This window comes from Microtus pennsylvanicus, chromosome 1 (assembly GCF_037038515.1).
Source record: "Microtus pennsylvanicus isolate mMicPen1 chromosome 1, mMicPen1.hap1, whole genome shotgun sequence".
Lineage (NCBI taxonomy): Eukaryota > Metazoa > Chordata > Mammalia > Rodentia > Cricetidae > Microtus > Microtus pennsylvanicus.
Window position 1 is genome coordinate 91,477,905 of NC_134579.1, and position 23,468 is coordinate 91,501,372.

At 48.9% G+C, this 23,468-nt stretch overlaps 1 protein-coding gene across 4 annotated transcripts in view; it reads left to right on the top strand.

Annotated features, from left to right (window-relative positions):
- The first annotated feature begins 6,572 nt into the window (after window positions 1-6,572).
- Smurf1 (SMAD specific E3 ubiquitin protein ligase 1) overlaps window positions 6,573-23,468 on the top strand; it is a 98,368-nt gene continuing 81,472 nt past the window's right edge. For all 4 annotated transcript variants that reach the window (XM_075973196.1, XM_075973205.1, XM_075973213.1 and 1 more), the window contains exon 1: window positions 6,573-6,941. In XM_075973196.1, the coding sequence (XP_075829311.1) occupies window positions 6,887-6,941 (55 nt within the window). In that variant the 5' untranslated portion in view covers window positions 6,573-6,886. The remainder of the gene's footprint in view (window positions 6,942-23,468) is intronic.

Sequence of the window (23,468 nt, forward strand, 5' to 3'; positions counted from 1 at the left end):
AGGAAAGGGTTTATTTCCCCTTACAGCTTGTAGACCATCATCCAAGGAAGTCGGGGCAGGAACCCAAAGCAGGAAGCTGGAGGCAGGGACGGAATGAAGCAGAGGCCATGGAGGAATGATGCTTATTGGCTTGTTTCTCGTGATTTGCTCAGCCTGCCTTATTATAGCCACCATGGCTACCAGCTCAGAAAAAAAAAATGAGCAAGAGTCCTTCTATGTAACCCATGAAGACCCGAGTTTGGCTATCGGCATACATGTAAAAAGCTGAACTCACAAGGCTGGACACATGGCTTGGTGGTTAAGAGCACATACTGCTCTTGCAGAGGATCTTAGTAAACTAGTTCCCAGCACCCATGTCAATTGGCTCACAACTGCCTAGCTCCAGAGAGATCTAACTTGTTTGACCTCTGCCAGCGTGCACACACACACACACACACAGTTAAAAATAAAGTCTTTCCAGGTGGTGGGGGTGCACGTCTTTAATCCAAGCACTTGGGAGGCAGAGGCAATTGGATCTCTGAGTGAAAGGCCAGCCTGGTCTACAGAGTGAATTGCAGAACAGCCAGGACTATACAGAGTAATCATGTCTGGGGGAGAAAATCAAACCCCCCAAAACAACAAAAGAGATGTGGTTATGTGTTGTGGACTATTTAGCTGTGTAAGGATGTGCATGTTTGTTAATGCTGTGGAATATTACCTTAATGGTGTGAAGGTGTGCTCCATTTGTTCTGCTGCATTTGTTTTGCGTTGCTGTTTAGCCTTTCCTGCCTAAGGCACCTGATTGGTCTAATAAAAAAATGGACCAGCCAATAGCTAGGCATAAGAGGGCTAGGCAGGGCTGGCTGGCAGAGAGAATAAGTAGGAGGGAAAATCTAGGCTTGAGTAGAACAACAGAGGAAGAAGAGAGGAGAGAATGGGGGGATACCTGGGGCCAGCTAGCAGCCACCAGCCACCAAACAGGGCGTACAGAAAGGTGAAAAAAAAAACTTGAGGCAAAACGTAGAGAAACAGATTAAAATAAGAGCCAAGGTAAGGCTGAGCAGTCATAACTAATAAAGTCTCCATGCCATGATTTGGGAGCTGGTTGGTGGCTTAAAAGAAAGCCTGTCACAGTTGTGTGTCATGTTAACAAGGGGTGGACTTGCGATGGTGAATCTTGATTGTTGACTGTATCTGAGGGATTTTCTTTTTTTCTTTATTTTATGTGCATTGGTGTGAAGGTGTCAGATCCCCTAGGACTGGAGTTACAGATAGCTGTGGGTGCTGGGAATTGAACCCAGGTCCTCTGGAAGAGCAGCCACTTCTCTTAACCGCTGAGCCATCTCTCCAGCCCCACCAACCAGGTATCTTAAAATTCCTTGCCAAGTAGTGCCTTGCCCACTCACAGGGTATTGTATATATACTTGTCAACAGCCTGAAGAATAACAAAAAAGAACAATAGAGCAATGCTACTCACAGCTGCATAGAAGTGATACTATTGCATTTTCTAAAATATAGTTCTTGGGAAGAGAAAACTGACATTTTGAAAAATTTTAATTATATTTATACTTCTGTGTGTATTTCTGTACGGCTATTCATGTGCCAACGCGTGTGTGTGGAGGTGGAGGTCAAAGGACAACTTTCAGGAGCTGGGTCTCTCCTTCCACTGTGTGGGTCCTGGGGATTGAACTTAGGTCACCTTGGAGAACTTGGAGCAAGCATCTTTACCCACTTAATCATCTCACAGGCCCCCCACACTGTAACCTTAACATGATGTCAGCGCCTAAGACCCATCTCTACCCAAGCAGTGGTTCTCAACCTCCCTAATGCTGTGACCCTTGAGTACGATTCCACCTGTTGTGCTGACCCCCAACTGTAAAATTATTTTCGTTGCTATTTCATAACTGTAAATTTGCTAGTGTTATGAATCGTAAGTATCTGTTTTCTGATGGTCTTAGATGACCCCTGTGAAAGGGTCACTCAGCCCCCACCCCCACAGGTTGAGAACTGCTGACTTAGGGAGCTCCTAGGCAGCTAGAAGGCAGGCAGAAAGAAGGCCGGAGTCTGTGCGTGCATGATCTTGCTACGAGCACGGGACAAGTGGATGGAAGCAGCTTAGACCTACCTATCCTTAAAAAGATCGTGTTCCCTAGGCAGAAAGAGCAGCAGTAATTAGATCGCATCCTGATCTCCCACAAACTAGATGCTATTAAGCCCCAAATTAACTTAATTTGTTTATATTCATGCCTTTAGGTAAGATGGCACAGCCCCCACTCCTTCTGAGGACCAGGGGAACTTTGTCACATTTATTTCTATTTGTTTCTATTTTTGCACAATTGGGGTAAAGGTCAGAGCTTCAGATCTTGGTAGGAAGATGGGTTTGGTGGGGTATTCCTGTTATCCCAGAGGCAAAGTTTGAGCCCATCCTTGGTGAGGTAGCAAAATTCAAGGCCAGCCTGTGAGTGCTCCTTGAGGCTGTCTCTAAAACAACACACACACACACACACACACATTATGCATGGCTGCACACCAGAAGAGGGCACCAGATCTCATCACAGATGACTGTGAGCCAATATGTGGTTGCAGGGAATTGAACTTGGGACCTCTGAAAGATCAGCTAGCACTCCCAACCCCTGAGCCACCTCTCCAGTCCCCCATGCACACATTATGAAAGCTCACATGTTGATAACATTTAGTTAGGAAGTCATTTAGAGCGAGATCCTAAGGCCTACTGAAAGAACGGGATAAATAAATGAAGGGTTCAGCTCAGCATTAGTGGAAGTCATAAGACAGCTTGTGCGAGTCGGTTCTCTTTCTTCAGTGAGGACCCCAGAATGGTCAGTCTTTTACCTGCTGAGCCATCTTGCAGGGTCCCACCTTGTTTTTTGAGGCAGGGTCTTTTGTTGGTTTGTTTTTCGAGACTTGGTTTCTCTGTAGCTTTGGAGCCTGTCCTCTGTCTCCAAGTGCTGGGATTAAAGGCTTGCATCACCACCACCTGGCTTCAGGCAGGGTCTTTTATTGGTCTGGCCCTCACTGATTGAGCTAGCCTGGCTGGCCAGCAGCTTCCCCAGGGTTGGGGTGGTGTGTCCTACTGTGGCTGGCTCTCACTCTCAGTCCCCATTCGTTCTGTGGGAAGCACTTTACCAAGTGAGCCATCTCCCAAACCTCTTGTTTTCTGACTGGATCTCATGTTAGCCTCAGCTGGCCATGAACTTAACCTCAGTTAGGTGAACAGCTGACAATGTTTCTGTGATGGGACTGAGTATGGGAGGGAGTTTAAAAGATATATTTTAGACCTACTTTGCCTAGGAGAAAAAAATTCAAATTAATTAAGAGTCATGGAAGACCCTGGTCTAGGGCTGAAAGTCATGTTCAAATTTGTTAACCAAAATGTAGGGAATGGCTGGGCAATGGTGGCACATGCCTTTGATCCCAACACTCAGGAGGCAGAGGCAGCCATTTCTCTGTGAGTTTGAGGCCAGTCTGGTCTACAGGGTGAGTTCCAGGATGCCCAGGACTATGCAGAGAAACCCTGTCTTCAAAAAAAAAAAAAACCAAACAACAACAACAGGTAGGGAAGTGCAGCTCAATTGGCCGGGAGCTTGCCTAGCACGCAGGAACCCAGCAGCGCACAAAATCAGGCCTGATGATGTATTTTTGTGATCCCCACACTTAGGAGATGGAGGCAGGAAGATTAATAGTTTAAGGTCATCCTCAGCTACATACTGAGTTGTAGGCCAGTTCTGGGCTATATGAGATCTTGTCCCAAATAGGAAGGGGAAATACTTCAGTCAGTAGATTGCTTGCCCTACAAGCTTGAAGATGTGAGCTGGGTTGTAGGCACCTGCAGGAAACTCTGGTGTGGCAGTCCACATCTGGAATCCCTGTGGAGGGAGGGTGGAGAGAGGGTCTCTGGGGCTTGCTGGCCAGCTGGTGGAGGCAAATCACTAAGCCACCAAGTTTCAGTTTTAGTGAGAGATGGGCTGAGAACTGAGGTGGGGAGTGATTGGGGAAGACAGCCAGCGAACGTCTGACTGTATCTTCCAGATGTGTCTGTACAGATGTGCAGCACACAGAGACACACGCACAGCAGACAGAGATGTTCATTAGTTTCCACGAAGGACAGTCTTCTCCTCGAAGCAGGGCATGGCAGGACGTTGTTAGGAGTCTCTAAGACAGTGGCGCTGGCTTCCAGTTAATGAGCAGAGGGAAAGACTCCCAGCAGCCCCCAGGAGGCACAGCTGTGACTCAGGGCTTGGAATGATCGGGCAAAGAAAGGTCCAGGCACCCAGGCAGGTAGAAAACAAGCAGGTGGAACAATCAAAGATTCCTGGGTCAGGAACAGCTAGGGGGTAGGACAAAACACCTGTGAGCTGAGGGGGAGTGAGGGAGAGGCGGTGTGGGGGTGGGGAGAGACTGGGAAAGGAGGGAAGGGCACAGAGGTGGGGGTGGGGAGCGACGAGAGAGGAGAGAGGTAAGGTCGAGGAGACGGAGAGAATGACAGGCAGGCAAGGAGGGGAGGAGAGAGTTGCAGGGGGCTGGGAGGGGAGAGAGGGCCACAGAGAGGGAAAAACGGAGACCTGTGGGGAGGGGAGCTAGAGAGAAAGAAAAAGGAATTGAGGGATGTGTGTGTGTGTGTGTATGAGATAGATAGATAGATAGAGATAGAGAGAGAGAGAGATATGGAGGGAGAGAGGTTAACCTCGGTTTTGTTTAATAGCTTACCCCCTCTTTTCCCCTTGGGACAGTCTCCCTGGTATGAGCTGCCATGAGCACCCCAGTTCACTGAGGCTGGCTAGCCAGTAAGCCCCAGCAATCCCCTTGCCGTCTTTGCCTCTCCAGGGCTGGGATCAGACTCACCTGCGCACCTTGTCCTTGGGTCTGGAGAGGTGCTGACAGTTAAGAGCACTTGTGGGGGCTGGTGAGATGGTTCAGTGGGTAGAGCACTTGTGGGGGGCTGGAGAGATGGTTCAGTGGGTAGAGCACTTGTGGGGGCTGGAGAGATGGTTCAGTGGGTAGAGCACTTGTGGGGGCTGGAGAGATGGTTCAGTGGGTAGAGCACTTGTGGGGGCTGGAGAGATGGTTCAGTGGGTAGAGCACTTGTGGGGGCTGGAGAGATGGTTCAGTAGGTAGAGCACTGGTTGCTCTTCCAGAGGACCCAGATTCTCACAAATGTCTGTAATTCCTGTTCCAGGGATCGACAGCCTTACACAGGCAAAACACTAATGAACATAAAATAAAATTAGTTATATATAAAAGAGAGCACTTGTTGCTCTTCGAGAGGACCTGAGTTCAGTTCCCAGCACCCACATGGCAGCTCACAGCCATTTGTTCCAGATCCAGCACCTTCTGATGCACATATAAACACACATGCAAAACATGCATATATAGATAAAAAATATCTAGAACCCCCAGCTCAGTTTCACATGCTTGTACAACAAACACCTTACAAATGGAGGTATCTTCCCAAGCCTCATCAAAGACTCTTAAATGGACTTATTGCTCTCAGTAACTACTTAGAAATGGAGACAGACTCTAGTCTGGATTGACTGTTGCCTATACACTGCTCTTCTTAGACATTTCGCTACAGCTATTCAAAACTCAGGGCTGCACAGGGTCATAGAAATCACCAGGGCAAGGCCAGGTGGGTTGTGGTACAGGCCTGTAAACCTAGCACTCAGGAGGCTGAGGCGGGGTCAGAGGTTCAAGGCCAGCTTGGGTCACAGATGAGTCCCTTGTTTCCAAAGAGGGTGGCCAAGCGCCTCGAGTAGTTGGGCTAAGGAAGCCATATAAACCCGCTCCAAGAATCTGTCCGTGAAACGAATTAGGTTCGTGTTAGATGTGACTTTGGTAAACATACCCGGCCTTTTCAAGAACATTTTATTTCCTTTCTAGAATGCGTTACCATAGAGATGGGTTTGCTTGCTGGGGAAAGCACAGCTTTTACTTTTTTACCTGCCTGCCACTCTTGGGGTGTGCGCGCTGGGGGTGTGGGGTGGGTGTTTCATCTGAAGGCAGGGAATTGCAAACCCAACTGCTTACTTTTCTAGGTTAGTTCAATTGCATGCAGCTCCCTTACCGCAAAACCACCAACTCTCCAGTTTACATCTGGTTTAGCTGGTCCATATGCCTCACTTCCCGCGGGTTCAACCACTCTGTCAATCGGATACACTAGTTGCACAGAGCACACCTGACACTCTATCATTGCGAAAAGTCTTCTCTTGGAACTTGCAGGATCTAAACTGTATTTCTCAAAAAAATAATACCGTGTGCCCTGCCAGTGGGCACACGCGCGCAAGGTGTTTGGTGTTTCACGCAACCTTCTGGCTTCTAGAAGGAGCCTTGAAAAGTCCGACACTAGAAAAATAATTCGATTCCCTGAACCGTTGCACAAGCAAACCAGTGCGTTCCGAGACTGTAGCTATGAACTGCTCCGCGTGCGGGATGTCTGTTTCAAGGGTCCCCACCGGCCGCTGGAGCCTTGCAGCTCCCTGGACCTTCGCGTGCGCGCCCAGGACGAGCGCGGTCGGCGTAGAGCCGTGCTGCTCGGGCGCGCGCACGCACGCAAGCGCGGGGTCGCGCAGGGCCGGGCCGGCACAGCGACGGGTGCGCGCAGCTCGGGAGGCGGCGGCGGAAGCAGCGAGGGCGGCGGGCGTCCGGCTGTGAGCGCGGCGGCTCCGAGCTGGGCCGGCCAGGGGCGGCTCCGGGCGGCGGCGCAGCCGAGCGCTCGGTCCTGCGGCTTCAGCCCGTGGACCCCGTCCAGACGCCTGCGCCGCTCACTCGGCGTCCCGGCTCGGACCCCGGCGCCCAGCCCGTGGCCGTAACCTTGAGGCGGCGGCGGGGCCGGGCCGGGCCGGGCTGGGGGGCGGCGGCGCTGGATCCGAGGCCGGCCGGCCGCTGGCGGGAGATGTCGAACCCCGGGACGCGGAGGAACGGCTCCAGCATCAAGATCCGTCTGACAGGTAGGCACGACAGGGCCGCGGCCCTCGCGCCCCCAGGCGGTCCCAGGGACCCTGCGGACTCCCACCTCGCTCCCCCTGCACCGGCCGTTGTCCCGGGACCGCCGCACCCCCCACGGCGTGCGCCCCTCGCTTGCTCTCGCGGCCCCGCCCCCCGGCTGCTCTGTAGGCGCCGCCCCCGCCGCTCAGTCCCCTCCCTCTGCATCAGGTCCCGCCCCCGGCCCAATAGGCCACGCCCCCATTGCGTCAGCCCCGCCTTCTCTGCATCAAGCCCCGCCCCCTAGTGATCTGCAGACCCTTCGGCTTCCCTAAGCAGGCTCAACCCTCGACTGTTCTGCAGGATCCCGCCCCCTCCCCCTAACAGGCTCCTCCCTTTGCGTTATTCCCCGCCCCCTGCTTGCTCTGCAGGCCCAGGCAGCAGGCTTGTTCTGCATCAAGCCTGGCTTGCTGGATGTTCCTCCTTCGTGAGATTCTACCCCCTACCCCACCTCCATCCTCTGTAGGTCCCTCCTCTGCCTCTTCCTCTTCATCAGGTCTCTACCCTCCCCCCCACGGCTCCCTCTGCCCACACCTACGGTCGGTTGCATATGGGCCCCGCCCCCTAACTGCCTCCCTCTGCCCCTAACCTTACTCCTCTGTATCAGGTCCCGCCCCCTAGTTCCCCTCTCCAGACCCATCCCCTGGCTCTTTTTTCTGCCCCACACTTAATCTCAGCTGTATAGAGGTCCCCACCCCTTGGAGTCCCCCACCGGTCACCTTCTGCTTCTCTCTAGACCCCGCCCCCAACACCCTCTGCCCCACAGCGGCCCCCTTCCTGCTCTTCTCCAGGCCTTGTGCCACGCTCCCTCAGCCCCACACCGACTTTCAACTTCATGTGGGTCCCGCCCCCTCGCTGCACCTCCTTTAGCTCTTTCCACCCTCCCCTCTTCACTTCCCATCCTCCTACCTGCGGTCCCTCTCTAGTCCCTCACCTCACTACCCTCCCACCTGTCTGCCCTCCTTTCCCCTTGTAGCTTCTCCTTACTTCGACTCCTTTCTTCCTAACCCACTCTCTTTCCTGACCTGTTGTTTTCCCTCTCATTTCTCCCTCCTGGTACCCTCAGAATCACCCCCCTACTAGCCAGCGTTGCTTCTTTCATCTCTGCTCCCCTACCTCCCCAAATCCACCCTCTTTCTAGCTTCCTTCTCCCCTCTTGGCCCCGCCCCCTCTGCTGCCCCAGGCCCCGCCCCTCGACTCTGCCTGGTTCCGCCCTTGCTTATCTTTCAGTCCCGCCCCCTCGCTTCTGTCTTACAGCCTCCACCCTTCAGTCGCAAATTCCTCAAGCCTGTCTGGGACCAAACGTCTGTCTCCCAGCCTTGTTATCACTTCCCCCACCTCTTCAATGGTCCAGACCTCTCCAGTCTAGTCCACTTCCGTTCTCCCTGAGGCCTGGCCACTTAGTACTCCAGAGTCTTCGGTTCCTACCTCCTCTGCAGTGCCTTCACCATCCCCCTCAATGCCACATCCTTGAGTCCCTGTTGTGGCGCGACACCCCCCCCCCCTCCACCCCCCAACCAGCTGTGGCAGCTGCTCCTGCGCAGGCTCCTTGTTCCACTCTTGAGTCTTCAGGGTAATGTTTGGGTTTCCTAGGTACTCTGTAGTGCCACCTTCAAAGTGAGCGCAAAGCTTGCTGTTGACAGCAGCAGGATAGTTTGCATACAGGAAGAGCAAGCTTGCTGCCATAGCTGCCCCATCGTGGGTTCTTGGCCTCCTCTTCCTTCTCCCTCTCCTTTCCCTGCAGACCTTATCAGTTTGAATGCATCCCTAAGGCTGAATGGTAGGGCTGGCATAGGGCCTGCTTTGGGGCTTTCCAGCTCAGAAAAGGAAATCAACGTTAAGTCTGAAGCCTTGTAGGGATTTCCCTGGATTTTTCTGTTCTGAGCCAGTGTGATCGGAACTAAGGCTCTCTGCATGTCCTTTCAGACTGAGCCTTTCGGTAACGTCTGTGACTATGGTGATACCCCCCCCCCCCCCCCCGGCCTCCCCATGGTGGAAATTCTTGAAAAGTTTGTAGCAGTTGAGTGTTCTGTTTAAGAAAAGATTGATATTTTTTCTCTAAAGATGTCTGATCAGATAATGATTTTTGAATTAGAACCCATCCCGTGGTCTTGGTGGACAAACAGCAGGTGACTGGAGGGGACCCACTTGGCGGCTGCAATGTGCATCACTGTGTGGCTGTTACCTTTAGGGAGTTAGGTTCTTCGCCAGTCATCCTTGTGAAAACTTTGATCGCTGGCACTGGCTGTGATATTAGTGATAATCCACATTGGTTTCAGCCTTCCTCTTAAAGTGACTTGGGCCGTTTTAGTAGAAATGAGACCAGGGGCTTAGAAATTCCAATCACCGCTTTTGTGTCAGGTGTCTATCAACAGACCCTAGGCAGCTGGTAAAGGGAGGCTTTCCTGGGCTAATTTTGGCGTTGAAGACTTGGGAAGTTTCAGAGTTTTGGGGTGGCTTTTGATGGGGAAGGACCAGGGATGACGGTCTCGGAGCACCTGTGAGTGTCCACAGGACTGGGGTTGGTGGCAGTATAATGAATGTTGTGTGGAAGTCTTGGAACCAGCCATTTTATGGAAGATGAGGTAGATTAGGTTCTGCCTTCATCTTTATGTTGACACAGGAAACGAGAATGGTTGGGTTGCAACTTCTCTAAAGTTAAATTCTGTTGTAGAGTCTCAGCATTTATTTATGTATTTGCATTTGGAGGAAAAAAAGAGTTCTTAAAAATGACAGTTAATGGGACTGGGGAGACAGCTTAGTCAGGAAACCGCTTGCCCATAAAGCATTAGGAGTTGAACTGTCCCCCAGTGCCCACTTACAAAATCGAATGTGGCTGGGCATGGTACCTGAGCCTCACTGGGTCCTGGTGAGATGCCCTGACTCAAGTCAATGGCTCCTGAGGAACAGCATCCAAGGTTAATCTCTGGCCTGCATGCATTCCTATACAGGTGTACCTGCACACACACAAACCCAAACATATAGACAGAATTAAAAGAAAGAGAAACCTGTTGTAATCTTGTGGTGAAAACCACACAGCATCACAGTGCAAAGGTGAAGGAACTGGAGTGTTAACGATCATTGAGAACTTGGGGTCCACACTTGGCTCTGGGGAACAGAGCCTGTCAGGTCAGGGCACTCGGATCAGTCAGGCGAGCAGTTCATGACGGGCAGCTAATTAATTACCGTTCAGGATCCCAGCTTCCTCTTTTTCCTGATACTTGAGCCCTGTTATAAACATCTTTGATCTCCTATACGATCCATCAATGTGGTTACCCACTTACTTCACGTTGCCGTTGGCCTGTGTGTGGGCTTTCTCTTCTCAACCCTGAGACTCAGAAATTTGTGTTAAAGGACAAGCCATAATTTGGTGCATTGGTTATATTTACACTTTCTTTTTCTTTCCATGGAACTCCTCCCCCCCCTTTTTTAAATTGTTGAGTAATACATTCAAATGCTTTGAAAAACTGATCTTTGCAGTAGAAAAGAATGTTCAAGTTTCTGTGTTTAAGTTAATATAATTTTAATGACTGTCTTTGTGTCTAGTAGGCTGTTTCATGATGTTTAGGGGCATCAATATGTGCAAACTCTAGTATTCTTATTAGTGAGCATTATCCTGTAGACATCTTAGAGTTCACTAGAGAATGCAACGGTTTTGGAAATTTGGATTTCAGACTCCATGGGAGTTGTAAGAATTGTGCTTCTGTGAGGTCCACAGATAAATGCTGTGTACTTACTTAGGACACTCACTCAGCTCTGCAGATGAACCCCAGGTACTTGGAACAACTGGAAACTGGCCTCTGAGGTTGCATGCTGCTCTTCAAAAATTTTGATTTGTCTGTGCTGCTAACAAGTTGCCTCAGCTTTTTTGTGTCTGTTTTGTCTTTTTAAAACAATTTTTTTCTTTTTAGATTTAGTTATGTGTATGAGGGTTTTGCCTGCCTGTGTGTATGTGCACCATATGTGTTCCTGGCAGCCTCGAAGGTCAGAAGAGGGTATCAAATCCTCAAGGTCTGAAATGAACAGTTTCGAGCTGCTATGGTGGTGGTGGGGATTGAATTTAGAACCTCAGCCCTTAACCACTGAACTATCTTTCTAATCTAGCGTTTATACCTTGAACTCACCTGACCCTCCTTGTATTTTCTTGCTGTTTGGAGCCAGGACTGTGTCCCATGTAGGGAAGTATAATTGCAAGTGAGGGAGGAAATTGATCTGGTGGCATGCTGTTTCTGTACATGTGAGACCATTTTTTCAAGTTGGCCTAGGTGTTGCAGCAAGACCCTGCTTGCGTCTCACCGTTTGAGTGGTGCAAGTTGGAGTGAATGGTTGTGGTCACTGTTGCTAGTATTTTTAATTTAGCCAGTCTCAGTCTGGTGGCCTCATTGATACAGAGTAGTTCAGTGGATCTTAAGAAAGATTAAGGGAACCGGTTAGGAGTGCTGAGTGTCAGTTTGCTCCAGCAGAGAGCCCAAGACCAAGGGAACTTTTATTCTGACCGCGGTAATACGATGAGTGATGACCTGATCACTCGAGAAACCACACGGTAGCTTATAGCTGCCATCTCCTCACTTGCAAGTAACTTTCCTTAGAGTCCTCCACTTCAGAAAGGAGCAGGGACAGTTGTGCATCAGGATATACTTTCATATACTTTATTCCTACCTCTGTTTTTAAGTAATTGCGAATCCACATCAGAATAGATCCTTTTCCCTGGGTGGGTGGGTTCATGTGGAGTGTGTCCACATGTATGTGGAGGAGAGGTCAACATCTGGTGATGTCTTCACTGTATTTTGAGACTGGGTCTCACTGAATCTGGACTCGCTGGCCAACCGAGGACCCTCTTTGCTTCCCCATCTCCTCTTGGGACTCAGCACTCAGATAGCTGAGACCCTAAGTTAGAGTTTTTAAGTTCGTGTGTGTGTGTGTGTGTGAAAGAGAGAGAGGGAAGGAGAGAAGGAGAGCGAGAAGAGACAGACAGATATATCAGTGCTTCTTGTTTTGCAGCCGTCATTGCATTTTCCTTCTCTTGCATGAGTTTTCAGCTTCTGAGCTCAGCGAAGTCTTGGAGGCAGTCTTTTCTCAAGGGCTGAAGAGGAAAGGGAAGCCACCCCTCTGCACTGTTTCTGCCTTAGCACAAGGGTCAGTTAACTAGGCTGACTTGTGTAATGCATTTGGGGCACTGGTTAAAAGTTAAAATGGCCAAATTATGGCTTAGCTCACACTCCAGCAAAATAAATCTATCCTTATAGTACTTTTGGTGTTCTGGCCGAGAAAACCTAACTTTCAGGATTCGTTCATGGGTCAAATTCTTTGTAATTTCAAAACAATGTTGAAAGTTAAATTCTTTTTTTTTTTTTCAAGACAGGGTTTCTCTGTGGCTTTGGAGCCTGTCCTGGAACTAGCTCTTGTAGACCAGGCTGGTCTCGAACTCACAGAGATCTGCCTGCCTCTGCCTCCCAAGTGCTGGGATTAAAGGCGTGTGCCACCACCGCCCGGCAAAGTTAAATTCTTTTAAAGAAATGTAGATTTTAAAAAAAAATCTGTTTTCATCACTAAACCATTTAAACACGGGCTGCTTGGTGGTTTTGTGGGTGAGTTTGGTTTAGAGAAAGTCACAGCTTGCACTGCTTGCAGCCCAGCACTCTTTGCTGCTCTCTCTCAATGAAGTCCCTAAGGTCACTCCAGTTAAAGGGGGGGTCTGAAGGAAGCACTCCAAAAGACAGAGCTCAGCCCCTTACTTAGATGGGGCGTCTTCTTTTTCAAATGTTAGAATTACTCTTGCATCTCCAGACCAGATCTAATCCATTTAGAAATTTAAAGTGAAATAGTTCTACATTTCTGGGCGAGCAGGGGTGGGGGCTCTTTACTGTTTTAAAACAAGACTTAAGTAATGGACTATTGGGGCCCCACCCATTCTGAAGTTCCCGCTGCAGGCACCTCCAGCCCTGCTGAAAGGAATTCTAGTTGGCAGAGGAATGTCGCCTCATCAAGTGTCACCAGGCAGGAACCCAGGCTGCTGGCTGATGTAGTTCAGATGTCTTAAGCTCTCACATCTTTCTTGGATTCTGCCTTCAGGAGCAGAATCTAGGGCTCCTTTGGTCAGAGCTGGCAGCTGGTGTTCCTCTGTCTCTGGGGGCCATGGTACTTTCTGGTGCAATAGTCACTGGGTTAGATCTTGGTCTGTTTTCCTGGAAGAACCTCGGTGGAGAAGGGAGATGTAGAATTTTCTCATGACTGTGTTTTCATGTCTGGATTGGGAGGTGTCTCCCTTTTCATACCACTCAAAGCCTAGCCAGAGTGGGCTAACTATTTCAGCGAATAGTTACAGTTTATTTGTAGTGTTACAGTAGTGCAGTGCCAACACAGGGCCTCAGGTGACTGCTGCATTGCTCCCCTCCCCTTCTTCCCTCCCTCCCTTCCTGTCTCACCAAATCCGGTAGGGTAAGAGTGTCATCCTTCCAGCACAATGGCCTTCTTCGTCTTCATCAGAGCAGCCGTGACTACTTGCTAGAGACCCACCAGGCCCGGCCTGGTGACCTTCCCTTCCCAGAGGGGTATGGGGAGGATCTTTGGGACCTCACCTCATCTTAGCCATTCCCTTCTGCTTGCTTTTGGTAAATTTGTCCTTATTGAGTGTGGCTTTGTGGTCTGAGGAGGGGCTAGGGTGTGTAGTGTGTAGAGGGATAACGGAAGGAGGGAGCTTTGTTTGTGTCTTGTCCATTCTGGGGTGAAACTGGTTGGTGTGGCTGCTTTGGGGTCACCTATGCTGCTGTAAGTAACCCCTCACCCATGTTCTGTAAATAAACCCAGTAAATTCATTGATTTCCCCATGTTGGACTTTGGTGGAATAGAACTTTGGTTTGTCCTGGGTCCTATGTTAGGGCTGGGGAACAGACATTTGTCTCTGCAGGGAAAGAGTTCTTTAACTGGTGTCAGACTCATCATGCTGAGAATGGCTTCAAACTCTAGATGCATCTCCCTTTACCTCCTGAATGCCCTGAGAGCAGGCGATGCTTCCATTCTGATCTATCCAGAGCTGGGCATCAAACCCAGGCTTCACGCATGCTAGGCAGGCCTGCTGCCAGCTGAGCTCTGTTCCTGGCTCTATTTGATTTCTTTCTACAGTGCTTGAAATTGGACCTTGGGCCTTGGCCACTCCAGGTAGGTGCTCTGCCACTGCTAAGCTGTGTCTTTAGCCAATTGTTAATTTCTTTCCTTTTCATTTTTCTTTTCTTTTTTCTTTCTTTTCTTTTTCTTTTTCGAGATAGGGTTTCTCTGTGTAAGAATCCTAGCAGTCCTGGAACTCGCTTTGTAGAACTTGGATTCACAGAGATCCGCATGCCTCTGCCTCCTGAGTGCTGGTACTAAAGGCGTGCGCACCACCGCCTGGCAGCTGCTGTTATTTCTTACACCTATGTAAACAAGTAGAGCAGCGGTTCTTAACTTTCCTAATGCTGCAACCTTTAATACAGTTCCTCCTGTTGTGGTGACCCCAACCTAAAATTATTTTTGTCACCACTTTAGAACTGTAGTTTTGCTACTGTTATGGATCCTTAGGTGATCTCAGTGCAAAGGTCCTTCGACTCCCAAAGGGTTTGTGACCCACTGGTTGAGAACCACTGAAACAGATAATAATGGTAACGCTATACTTTGAGACCCAAGACAGCTATGGAAGTTACTGGTAAACATGGAAAATAATACTCAGAAACAAACACGAATTGTTTTCTGTGTATTGAGAAAATTTGCTGGCACAATAGTGTCAGCGAGCCCAAATGAGCTTGTGTGTGTGTGGAGGGGGAGAATGCACACCCAGGGAGGACATGTGTTCTTTTTTATCATTGTCCACCTTACTCTCTTAAGACAGTGTTTCCCCATTGAGCCAGGAGCTTGGCTGGTGGCTTGCAAATACCATAGGTCCTCCTATCCATCCCTCTGCAGCCCTGGGGTTACAGGTGCTTGTGTGCTATCCTAGCTGTTTATGTGTGTCCTGCGTTCTCATGCTTGCACACTAAGTACTCTTATGCACTGAGCCATTTCCCCAGCCCCTAGCATCATCTTTATTGGTGAAGTCCTGGACGTGTGATCAGGAATGATTAGCTCAGTGGTGGATATGGTCATGATTGAGTGTGTTGTGTTTGCACACAGGGTTTTTGTAGCCAAGGATGACCTTGATCACCCTGCCTCCACCTCCACCTCCCACCGCTGGGAATTTTTTTTTGCAAGTATGATGGTTTTATGTTTTTTTTTTAAATATTTATTTAGGGCTGGAGAGATGGCTCAGAGGTTAAGAGCATTGCCTGATCTTCCAAAGGTCCTGAGTTCAATTCCCAGCAACCACATGGTGGCTCACAACCATCTGTAATTAGGTCTGGTGCCCTCTTCTGGTTTGCAGGCATACACACAGACAGAATATCGTATACATAATAAATAAATATTTATTAAGTGCTGGGATTAAAGGTGTGTGCCATTGTGCTAGCCCAGAAGTGTTTTTTAAAGACTGCACACACTGGTATCCCAGCATATGCCATGTTGTGGGATGTTTCCTCTCTAGGGAGTATCCTAGGAGCTGTCCAGAACAGGGGACTCGGAGTGTTTGTCTTTCTGACACTGAGGCATTTTCCCTTCCATCCGGCTTCCTAAAGTAAATCTCAGTTGTTCGCTCCAGACTCAGTGCCAGCTCATGTAGCTTTGAGGACCTGGGATCTTAATTCTGAAGCCTCCTCTTGGTTTGTACTATTTGTTTATTCAGGGACATCTCTGACTTATTTTTGTGAAATATTCTGCATTCTCACCTAAGGTGCAAGGTGTGACCTGAGAAACGGTCTTTATAAATTAGCGTATGCCGGCACTGAGTGGAGTTCATTTGTTTTACATTTATTTAGTGGTGGTGGGGCGCATGTGGATGTCAGAGAACAACTTTGGGAGTCAGTTCTCTCCTTCCACTTGTGGTTCCTGGGGCTTGAGCTTAGCGCCTTAGGCTTGACAACAGGTGTCTTTGTCTATTGCACTGTCTTGCTGACCAGGAGGTTATGTTTATTTGAATTTTTGAAGTGCCAAAGGGTATTTTAATATCTGACTCCATAAAAACAGAGAAAGTGGTAGTTCCTGCGGAGGATCTGAATTTGTTTTTGCTTCTTATATCTTAGAGATGAAATCCAAAGTTGCACTCAGTTGCCCTTCTCTATCTGTTCTGGCCCACTAGAGATTGCAAGTCACTTGCTGGTGACACTGTGGCCTCAGGTCTGTTCCCGCACTTCACAGTGTCGCATAAGTTCCAGGGAACTGCAGACAGTGTCACACTGGAGCAGGAATCAGGACCTTACAGAGAGCTTTTTTTCTGTGTGCACATTATTTCTAGGTTAAAAAATAGCATGGGATTGATTTTCTTCTCTGGAAACACATTGTACCACAGAGAAAAGGGTGTTTCGAGGGTGCGGACTGGGAGGGGACACGCTCAGCTGCGGAACGCTGCTCTGCTCAGGATCGTCAGTGGTCTGTGTAGAAAGAGGGCCGCATTTACTTACGACATCAATGTAACTCTTCTTAGGTCTTAGAGAAGACAACGTAGATGTAGAAATTTAATGGAGTCATTCATATATGTATGCTGTGTGCATGTACACACAGCATGTGAGTGAGGCCAGGGGCGTCAGTTCTTTATTCCCACCGTGTGTGCTCTGGAGATTGAACTCATATTGCCAGGCTTGGGGGCAAGCACCTTTATTGGCAGAGCTTTCTTGTCAGCCCCATAGTTAGAAATTGAAACCGTTTTTGTTTTGGTTAAAAGGCCTTTTTTTCCCCCCTGCAGTTCTGTAAGGTTAGAAATTTGATGTCAATGTTTGTTATCTGTTTCTTTGGTTTTAGACACAGTTTTACTATGTAGCCTAGGCTTGCCTTGCTTCAACTACCCGAGTGCTTAGATTACAGGTGTGTGCCATCACGTGTGACTCCTGCTAGATGTTGCAAGCTAAGCATGTCTCGAAGGATATTTATTTATTTGTCCATTTATTTGTTTTGTGTTGGGAATCAACCTAGAGTCTTATACATACTAGACTGCGCTTTTGTTTCCTGGCTATCCAGATCCAATAAATCACGCAAAAACTATATTAATTGCAAAACTGTTTGGCCAATGGCTCAGGCATATTCCTAGCTAGCTCTTACATCTTAAATTAACCAATTTCTATTATTTTGTATTTTACCATGAGGCTCATGGTTTGTTACCTCACATCTTGCTTCTTGGGCGGCTACATGGCATCTCCTCACTTGGTTTTCCTGTCTCTTTGTTCGGATTTCCTGCCTAGCTTCATTTTGCCTATCCATTTGCCAAAACAGCTTTATTCATAAACCAATAAAAGCAACACTTATACAGAAGGTCATACCACATCACTCTACCCTCAGCCCCTCACTGGGGGATTCTAGGCAGGTGCTCTACCACTGAGCCACACCCTAGTCCCTCACTGGGGAATTCTAGGCAGGTGCTCTACCACTGAGCCACACCCCAGCCCTCACTGGGGGATTCTAGGCAGGTGCTCTACCACTGAGCCACACCCTAGTCCCTCACTGGGGGATTCTAGGCAGGGGCTCTACCACTGAGCCACACCCCAGCCCTCACTGGGGGATTCTAGGCAGGGGCTCTACCACTGAGCCACACCCCAGCCCCTCACTGGGGGATTCTAGGCAGGTACTCTGTTATCAAGCTGTATCCCTAGCCCTCAAAGGGTTTTTGCTCCCCTTTTGTCCACAAAGGGAATCAAGCCTTCTCCTGCATTTTTTTTTTTACCTCATTAAACTTCTCCAGTTGCTCAGATAAAAAAGTTCAGATTGTCCTCATACCTGATTTATCCTTGGGACCTCTGTCTCTGGCACCGCTGTTTATCTGAACTCCCCTCTCCTTGCACCCCATCATGGTTGAAGTTGATTGTCTCTCGCCTGCACACCCACATCTTGCCCTGCTTTATTTAGATTCTCTCCTGTCACCCAAACCATCAGCTACCGTGTAACTTACCTCACTGTGTCAAACATACTCAGTGATTACAGCTGGGTATGGCAGTGCACGCCTGTAATCCCAGCACACAGGACAGAGGCAGGAGGACCACCAGTTTCAGACCAGTTGGACCAGATAATAAGACATTTTAAAACAAATTAGACAAAGCCCAGAAAATAAAAATTAAAAAAGGGAGGTTATAAACCTTCTTGTTCCCACTCGTGTGAAGTGAGTGGAGTGGAGACTGTCTCCCTCACCCACTCTGGCTGGTTTGGCCTCTGCCCTGTTGCTCTGTGCCCTCTGGCAGCAGGTCTGCTGTGGCTGTCCCACTCAGTGGCAGTGTGAGGTGGAACACTCCACAGACTGACGACTGAGCTGAATCACATCCAGGGAGCTGCACAGGACGGTGCATCCCATACCTGGAAGCCAGACGGAAGACTTCATTCAAGCCTTCAGAGTGCCAAGTAGGCACTGCCTGCAGAAGTCTCCTGAGCCGGGTTCTTGGTTTCTGCATGTTGAACTGACCCTTTCCTAGACAACAGAGCAGTTCCCGTCTGTTTGTCTGTTAATGAAGGTATTTTATTTACTTATTTAGTTTGTTTGATGTGCTTCTATGTGTGTGTGTATGTATGTATGTATGTGTACATGTGGAGGTCTTCCTCGGTGGCTCTTCACTTTCATATATTGTGACAGAGTCTTTCGCTGGATCCACCACTTACTGACATCGGATAGCCAGTTTGCGCTGGGGTTCTTGGCTCAGCCTTCCAAGCACCAGGATTACAGGCAACAGTTGCTCTTGCCCACCTCTGTAGATGGGTTCTGGGAATCCAATGCCTGTCCTCATGCTTGTCCCCGAGCCAGCTCCCCAGCCCTGTGTTACAGTCTGAACATGCTGCACAACAAGCTTGCCTCTAGATTAGTGGCTCTCCAGCAAGGGTGTTTTGCTTTTCCAAGAGCCCCAGGTGGCGTTGGCACACATTTTTGTCTGTCTTGGCTCTGTGTATGCTTCTGGTATGTAGTGGGTTGAGAGCTAGGCAACTTGTGAAAGGCCCCCATTGCAGACCCCACACACGGAATATCCAGTTCACGTTCTGAGCCGCGATGGAGAAACCTGGGTCTGGGTTGAGAAACAGAATGGTACTTGCATGCAGTATAGAAACTTGTTCTTTTAGATCCTTATTTTCAAGCACAGGCATAATGGAAAATAAATACTGTCATGAAGTCTGCGGTCCTAATTGTGGTTGGATTTATTAAAAAAGTAGAGGACACGGAAGGAAGCAGTGAGTTCCTGCTTGCTACAGTGCCCCGTACTGCGCTTCTCCACTGCTGTTCCCAGCCCCAAGATGATCACTAAGCAGCTCGGCTCCATACTGATGGGCTCACGCTCTGCCTTCTCACCACAGCTTCTTCAGTGTTTGTGAGATGTGTGCACGCTGTGCTGTGGATCGTCTGTGCTCTTCCCTGCTCGGTACTCTGCTAGCACTATTCTGTGAGTGAGGCCTCCCTCTCCATGTTGGTAGGTGACCGGGTGCTTTCTAGTTGGCAGCTGTGCCTCGTGTCTTTGCATGGGTGTCTGTGCGTTTCTGTCGGGCAGAGAATTGCTCGATAGGGCCAGAGTGAGCATATGTTCAGCTGAGACAAAACTTGCCAAACATTTTCTCAGAGCGGGGCTGCCAGGTGACCCCCAGCCCCTTTCTACTGGGAGAGTTCCAGCTGGCCGTCCCTGGTGTTCTGCTCTTGTCAGTGAACCCTCCATGGATGTGGCTTGGAATTGTCGCCTGGTGGTTCTGCTCTGATCTCAACCTTAAATAGTGGCTTAGGAAGCTGCATCTTTCAAAGTCTTAATTTTTAAGTAATTACAGTTTCAGTTTTACAGGAGGATGGAACAAACTGCACGGAAGTCACTAATTCCTTTCTTTACACACACACACACACACACACACACACACACACACACACACACACACACACTTTTTTTGAGGCAGGTTTTGCTGTGTAGCCTTGCTTGTCTTTGGAACTTGTTCTATAGTTTGGCCTTAAACTCACAGAGATCCACCTGCTTCTGCCCCCCGAGTGCTGGGAGTAAAGGCGTGCGCCACCACTGCCCAGCGTTATTTTTTATTTTTTTAGTTATTTTTGTGTGTATCTGTGTTGTGTTAACACCACAGCACACATGTGGAGGTCAGAGGGAAATTTTTGGTGGTTGTTTTTCTTCTTCTGCCATGTGGGTTGTCAGGCTTGATGACAAGTACCTTTAGCTACCTAGCCATCTTACAGGCTCTCATTTGTCTATTTCCCCTTAACCACTTTCTTTTGAGACACTGAAGATCTCATGTAGCACTGGCTGGCCTCAGACTTACGGTGTAGTTGGGGGTGACCTCCGCCTTCAGGTGCTGGGATGACAGGCATTTGCTATCACACCTAGTGCTAGAAATGGAACCCAGGGCTTCATGCAAGCTGGGCAAGCACCCACACATCTTTCTTTGCTTCTCTCCTCACCCCCAGAGCTGAGACCAAACCCAGGGTCTTGTGCTTGCTAGACAAGTGCTCTACCACTGAGCTAATTCCCTAACAACTTCTCTATTTTTAATGTATAACTACAGTATCATCTAAAGGCCAGGAGATTGATGGTTGCCAAGGGTACAGTCCAACCATGTACTCTGGCACAATGGTACTTGTTCAGATTTCCCCAGATAGACCTAGTGTGTGTGTGTGCATGTGTGTGTAGCAGTCTTATCATATGTACAGATTTGCTAAACTATCACCACAATTAAGATACAGAACTTCATAGCCCAGCTCCTTCAACTGTTGATTCATAACCCAGTCTCCTCCCAGTGTCATAGTCACCTGTTTCCTGTGGCGTGGATCAGATCACACCCTTTCCTTGGGAATACTCTCCAGTGGCTTCCCACTCAGAATAAAACGAAGCCTCTGCGGAGATCCCCTGTGATGTGGCAAGCTGGCTCCAGCTTTAGGGCTCTCACAGGAATTACTCTGAGGGTTGGTGTCAGATTGGGCTCCAGGGCTCTCCTCTCCACTTTCCTGTGACTTCTCTTATCGCTTAGATCTCAGTCTCAAGGTCACCACCCCAGGGAGACCCTACCTGGCCTGTGGCTCCCCATTCCCTCTCCTTTAGCTGTCACCGCTTATGGATCTTTTGCTGGTCTGTTCATCTGTCACACCCAGAGCTATCAAATCAGCTGTACATTCTGTCTCTGTTCCCGAAAGTTCCCTGAAGCTAGACTTGCTCTTTTGGTTATTTCTATGTGCCTGCTGCACATTGCTTGGTGCCTGGGTGCACACGCAGACACGTGCCTGCCTCCTTGTTGCCTGGGCCTCATGGCTGTGCTGCCTCAGGCAGGTAGTATCCAGTGAGGCCAGTTCTGTTCATATGAGTGTGCTTGCGCGTGTGTGTACATGTGCATATGTGCACGTATATGTGTGTGTGTGTATGTATGTGTGCTTGCATGTGTGTGTGGAGGCCAGAGAACATCTTGAGTGTTGTGGAACTATCATCTTGTATGTGTTCTTCCCTCTCAGCTCCCAGCCTGCCTCTGCAGCAGAAGGGCCTCTTTCAGCAAAGACACTCCCCTCCTCCTTCTCCTAGGACCTTGCTGGCTGCTGTGAGAAGTAGGCACACCTCCAGCTGGTCACTGACTCACCTTGTGTCCTTCCTACAATGTCCTGTACTACTCCTGCTCACTTTGGTGGCCATAGTCTGTTTCCCCGTTCAGTTCTCTGGCAGAGTTAGTGGCCTGCTGTTGATAGCCAGTCTCACTTTGTGGCTCTGGCTGTCCTGGAACTAGCTCTGTAAACCAGGCTGGCCGCAAACTCACATACGCCTCTGCCTCCTGAGTGCCAGCATGCCTGCAACTCTAGCATTTGAATGTCCATGTGCCACAGCATCTGTGAGGAGGTCAGAGGGCAACTTGAAGAAGTCAGTTTTCTCCTCTCATGTGGGCCTCAGACTGAACTTAGGTTATCAGGCAGGGCTATAACCATCTCAAAAAAACTATGCTTTTGCATAAAATCTAAATTACCTTTTTCTATAATGCTAAATTCGGCTTATAACAATGATCGTGTACTGTTCTGGTCTTTTCAGAAATGCCCTGTTCTCTCTAAAGAAACATTATTGAAAAAGGATTGCTGCCGTCTATACCTGAATTCTTGGTAGTCCCAAATAAAGTATCACAGAATCACGTGTTATTTTCAGACAAGGTCCTTTGTTGCCCACGATGGCCTCAAACTCAAGACCCTCCTGCCTCAGCTGTGCAACACTGTACCTGCCTTAATCCGGAAACATGCTAGAGTCAGGACAAAAAGCTCAGAGGCAGACTTGCCCAGAGCAGTCCTAACCCTTGGCAGAGATTCTTGCCACTTCTACACACACACGCTCGTCTTTGGCGTCATTCATATTGACAGAGAAGCATGCTACTTGGACCAGCACTAAATGGAGCCTCTACCATCCTTATACCCAGCACACCTGACGCCACTATCACAAAGACACTACTTCAAGAGCATTCGACCCCAGGGCCAGCAGTCACAGAGCCGACTCTTAACTTTCTGTTGGATCTAAAGCTAGAAACCAACTCCTAGGAGCCACCTTTCTCTGTTTGTGGGTTAAAAAGAAAAGGGGCTTTAGTTTCTTCTGAGACAGGGTCATAGACCCAGGCTGATTTCTAACTCCATAAGCAGTCGACAATAACTTAAACTTCTGATCTTCCTGCCTCTCTCCCCCAAGTGCTAGGATTACAGGCACGCACCACCACACAGGCAAGCACTCTACCAACTGAGCCTCACCCCAGCCCCTAACTGACATCTTTGTACACAAGAAGAAATGGGCACTGAGAAGTGGAGAAGCCAGACCCTCCCAGGCCACTACTGCTTCGGGATGCTTTGATTAATTGACCAAAAGTCTTTCCATTGAACTAATTTAAGCTAGGTTTTCTGGTACTTATGCCTTAAAGTATCCTGCTTTTGAAAAATAATTGTAGAAAAATATTGTTATCTTGTAAATGAAACAAATACAAAACCAAACCCAGGCTGAAGAGTGGAGCAAGGTGACTATCAACGGCAGGCCGCTAACCCTGCCAGAGAACTGAACAGAGAAATAGCCAGACTATGGCCTGACTATCAACGGCAGGCCGCTAACCCTGCCAGAGAACCCCTCCCCCCAAAAGCTAGAATCTATGTTCGTTCTTCCTTTCGACAGGGTCTAATTCTATAGATCTGGCCTTGAACTTGTGGCAGTCTAGCCTCTCAAGCTTGTTGTTGGCGCGTGTCTGTGTGTCTCTGTGTGCTTGCACCAGAGCGTCTGTGAAGTCAGAGGGTGACTTGCAGAAGTCTATTCTCTCCTTCCGCGTGGTCCTCAGATTGAACTCTGATGAGCCTGGGAGTTCTTGAGTCTTTAGACCAACGGATCTCAGCCTTTGGGGGTTGAACAACCCTTTTACAAGGGTCAACTAAGATCATCTGAAACTCAGATATTTATATTACAAATCATAACAGTAGCTAA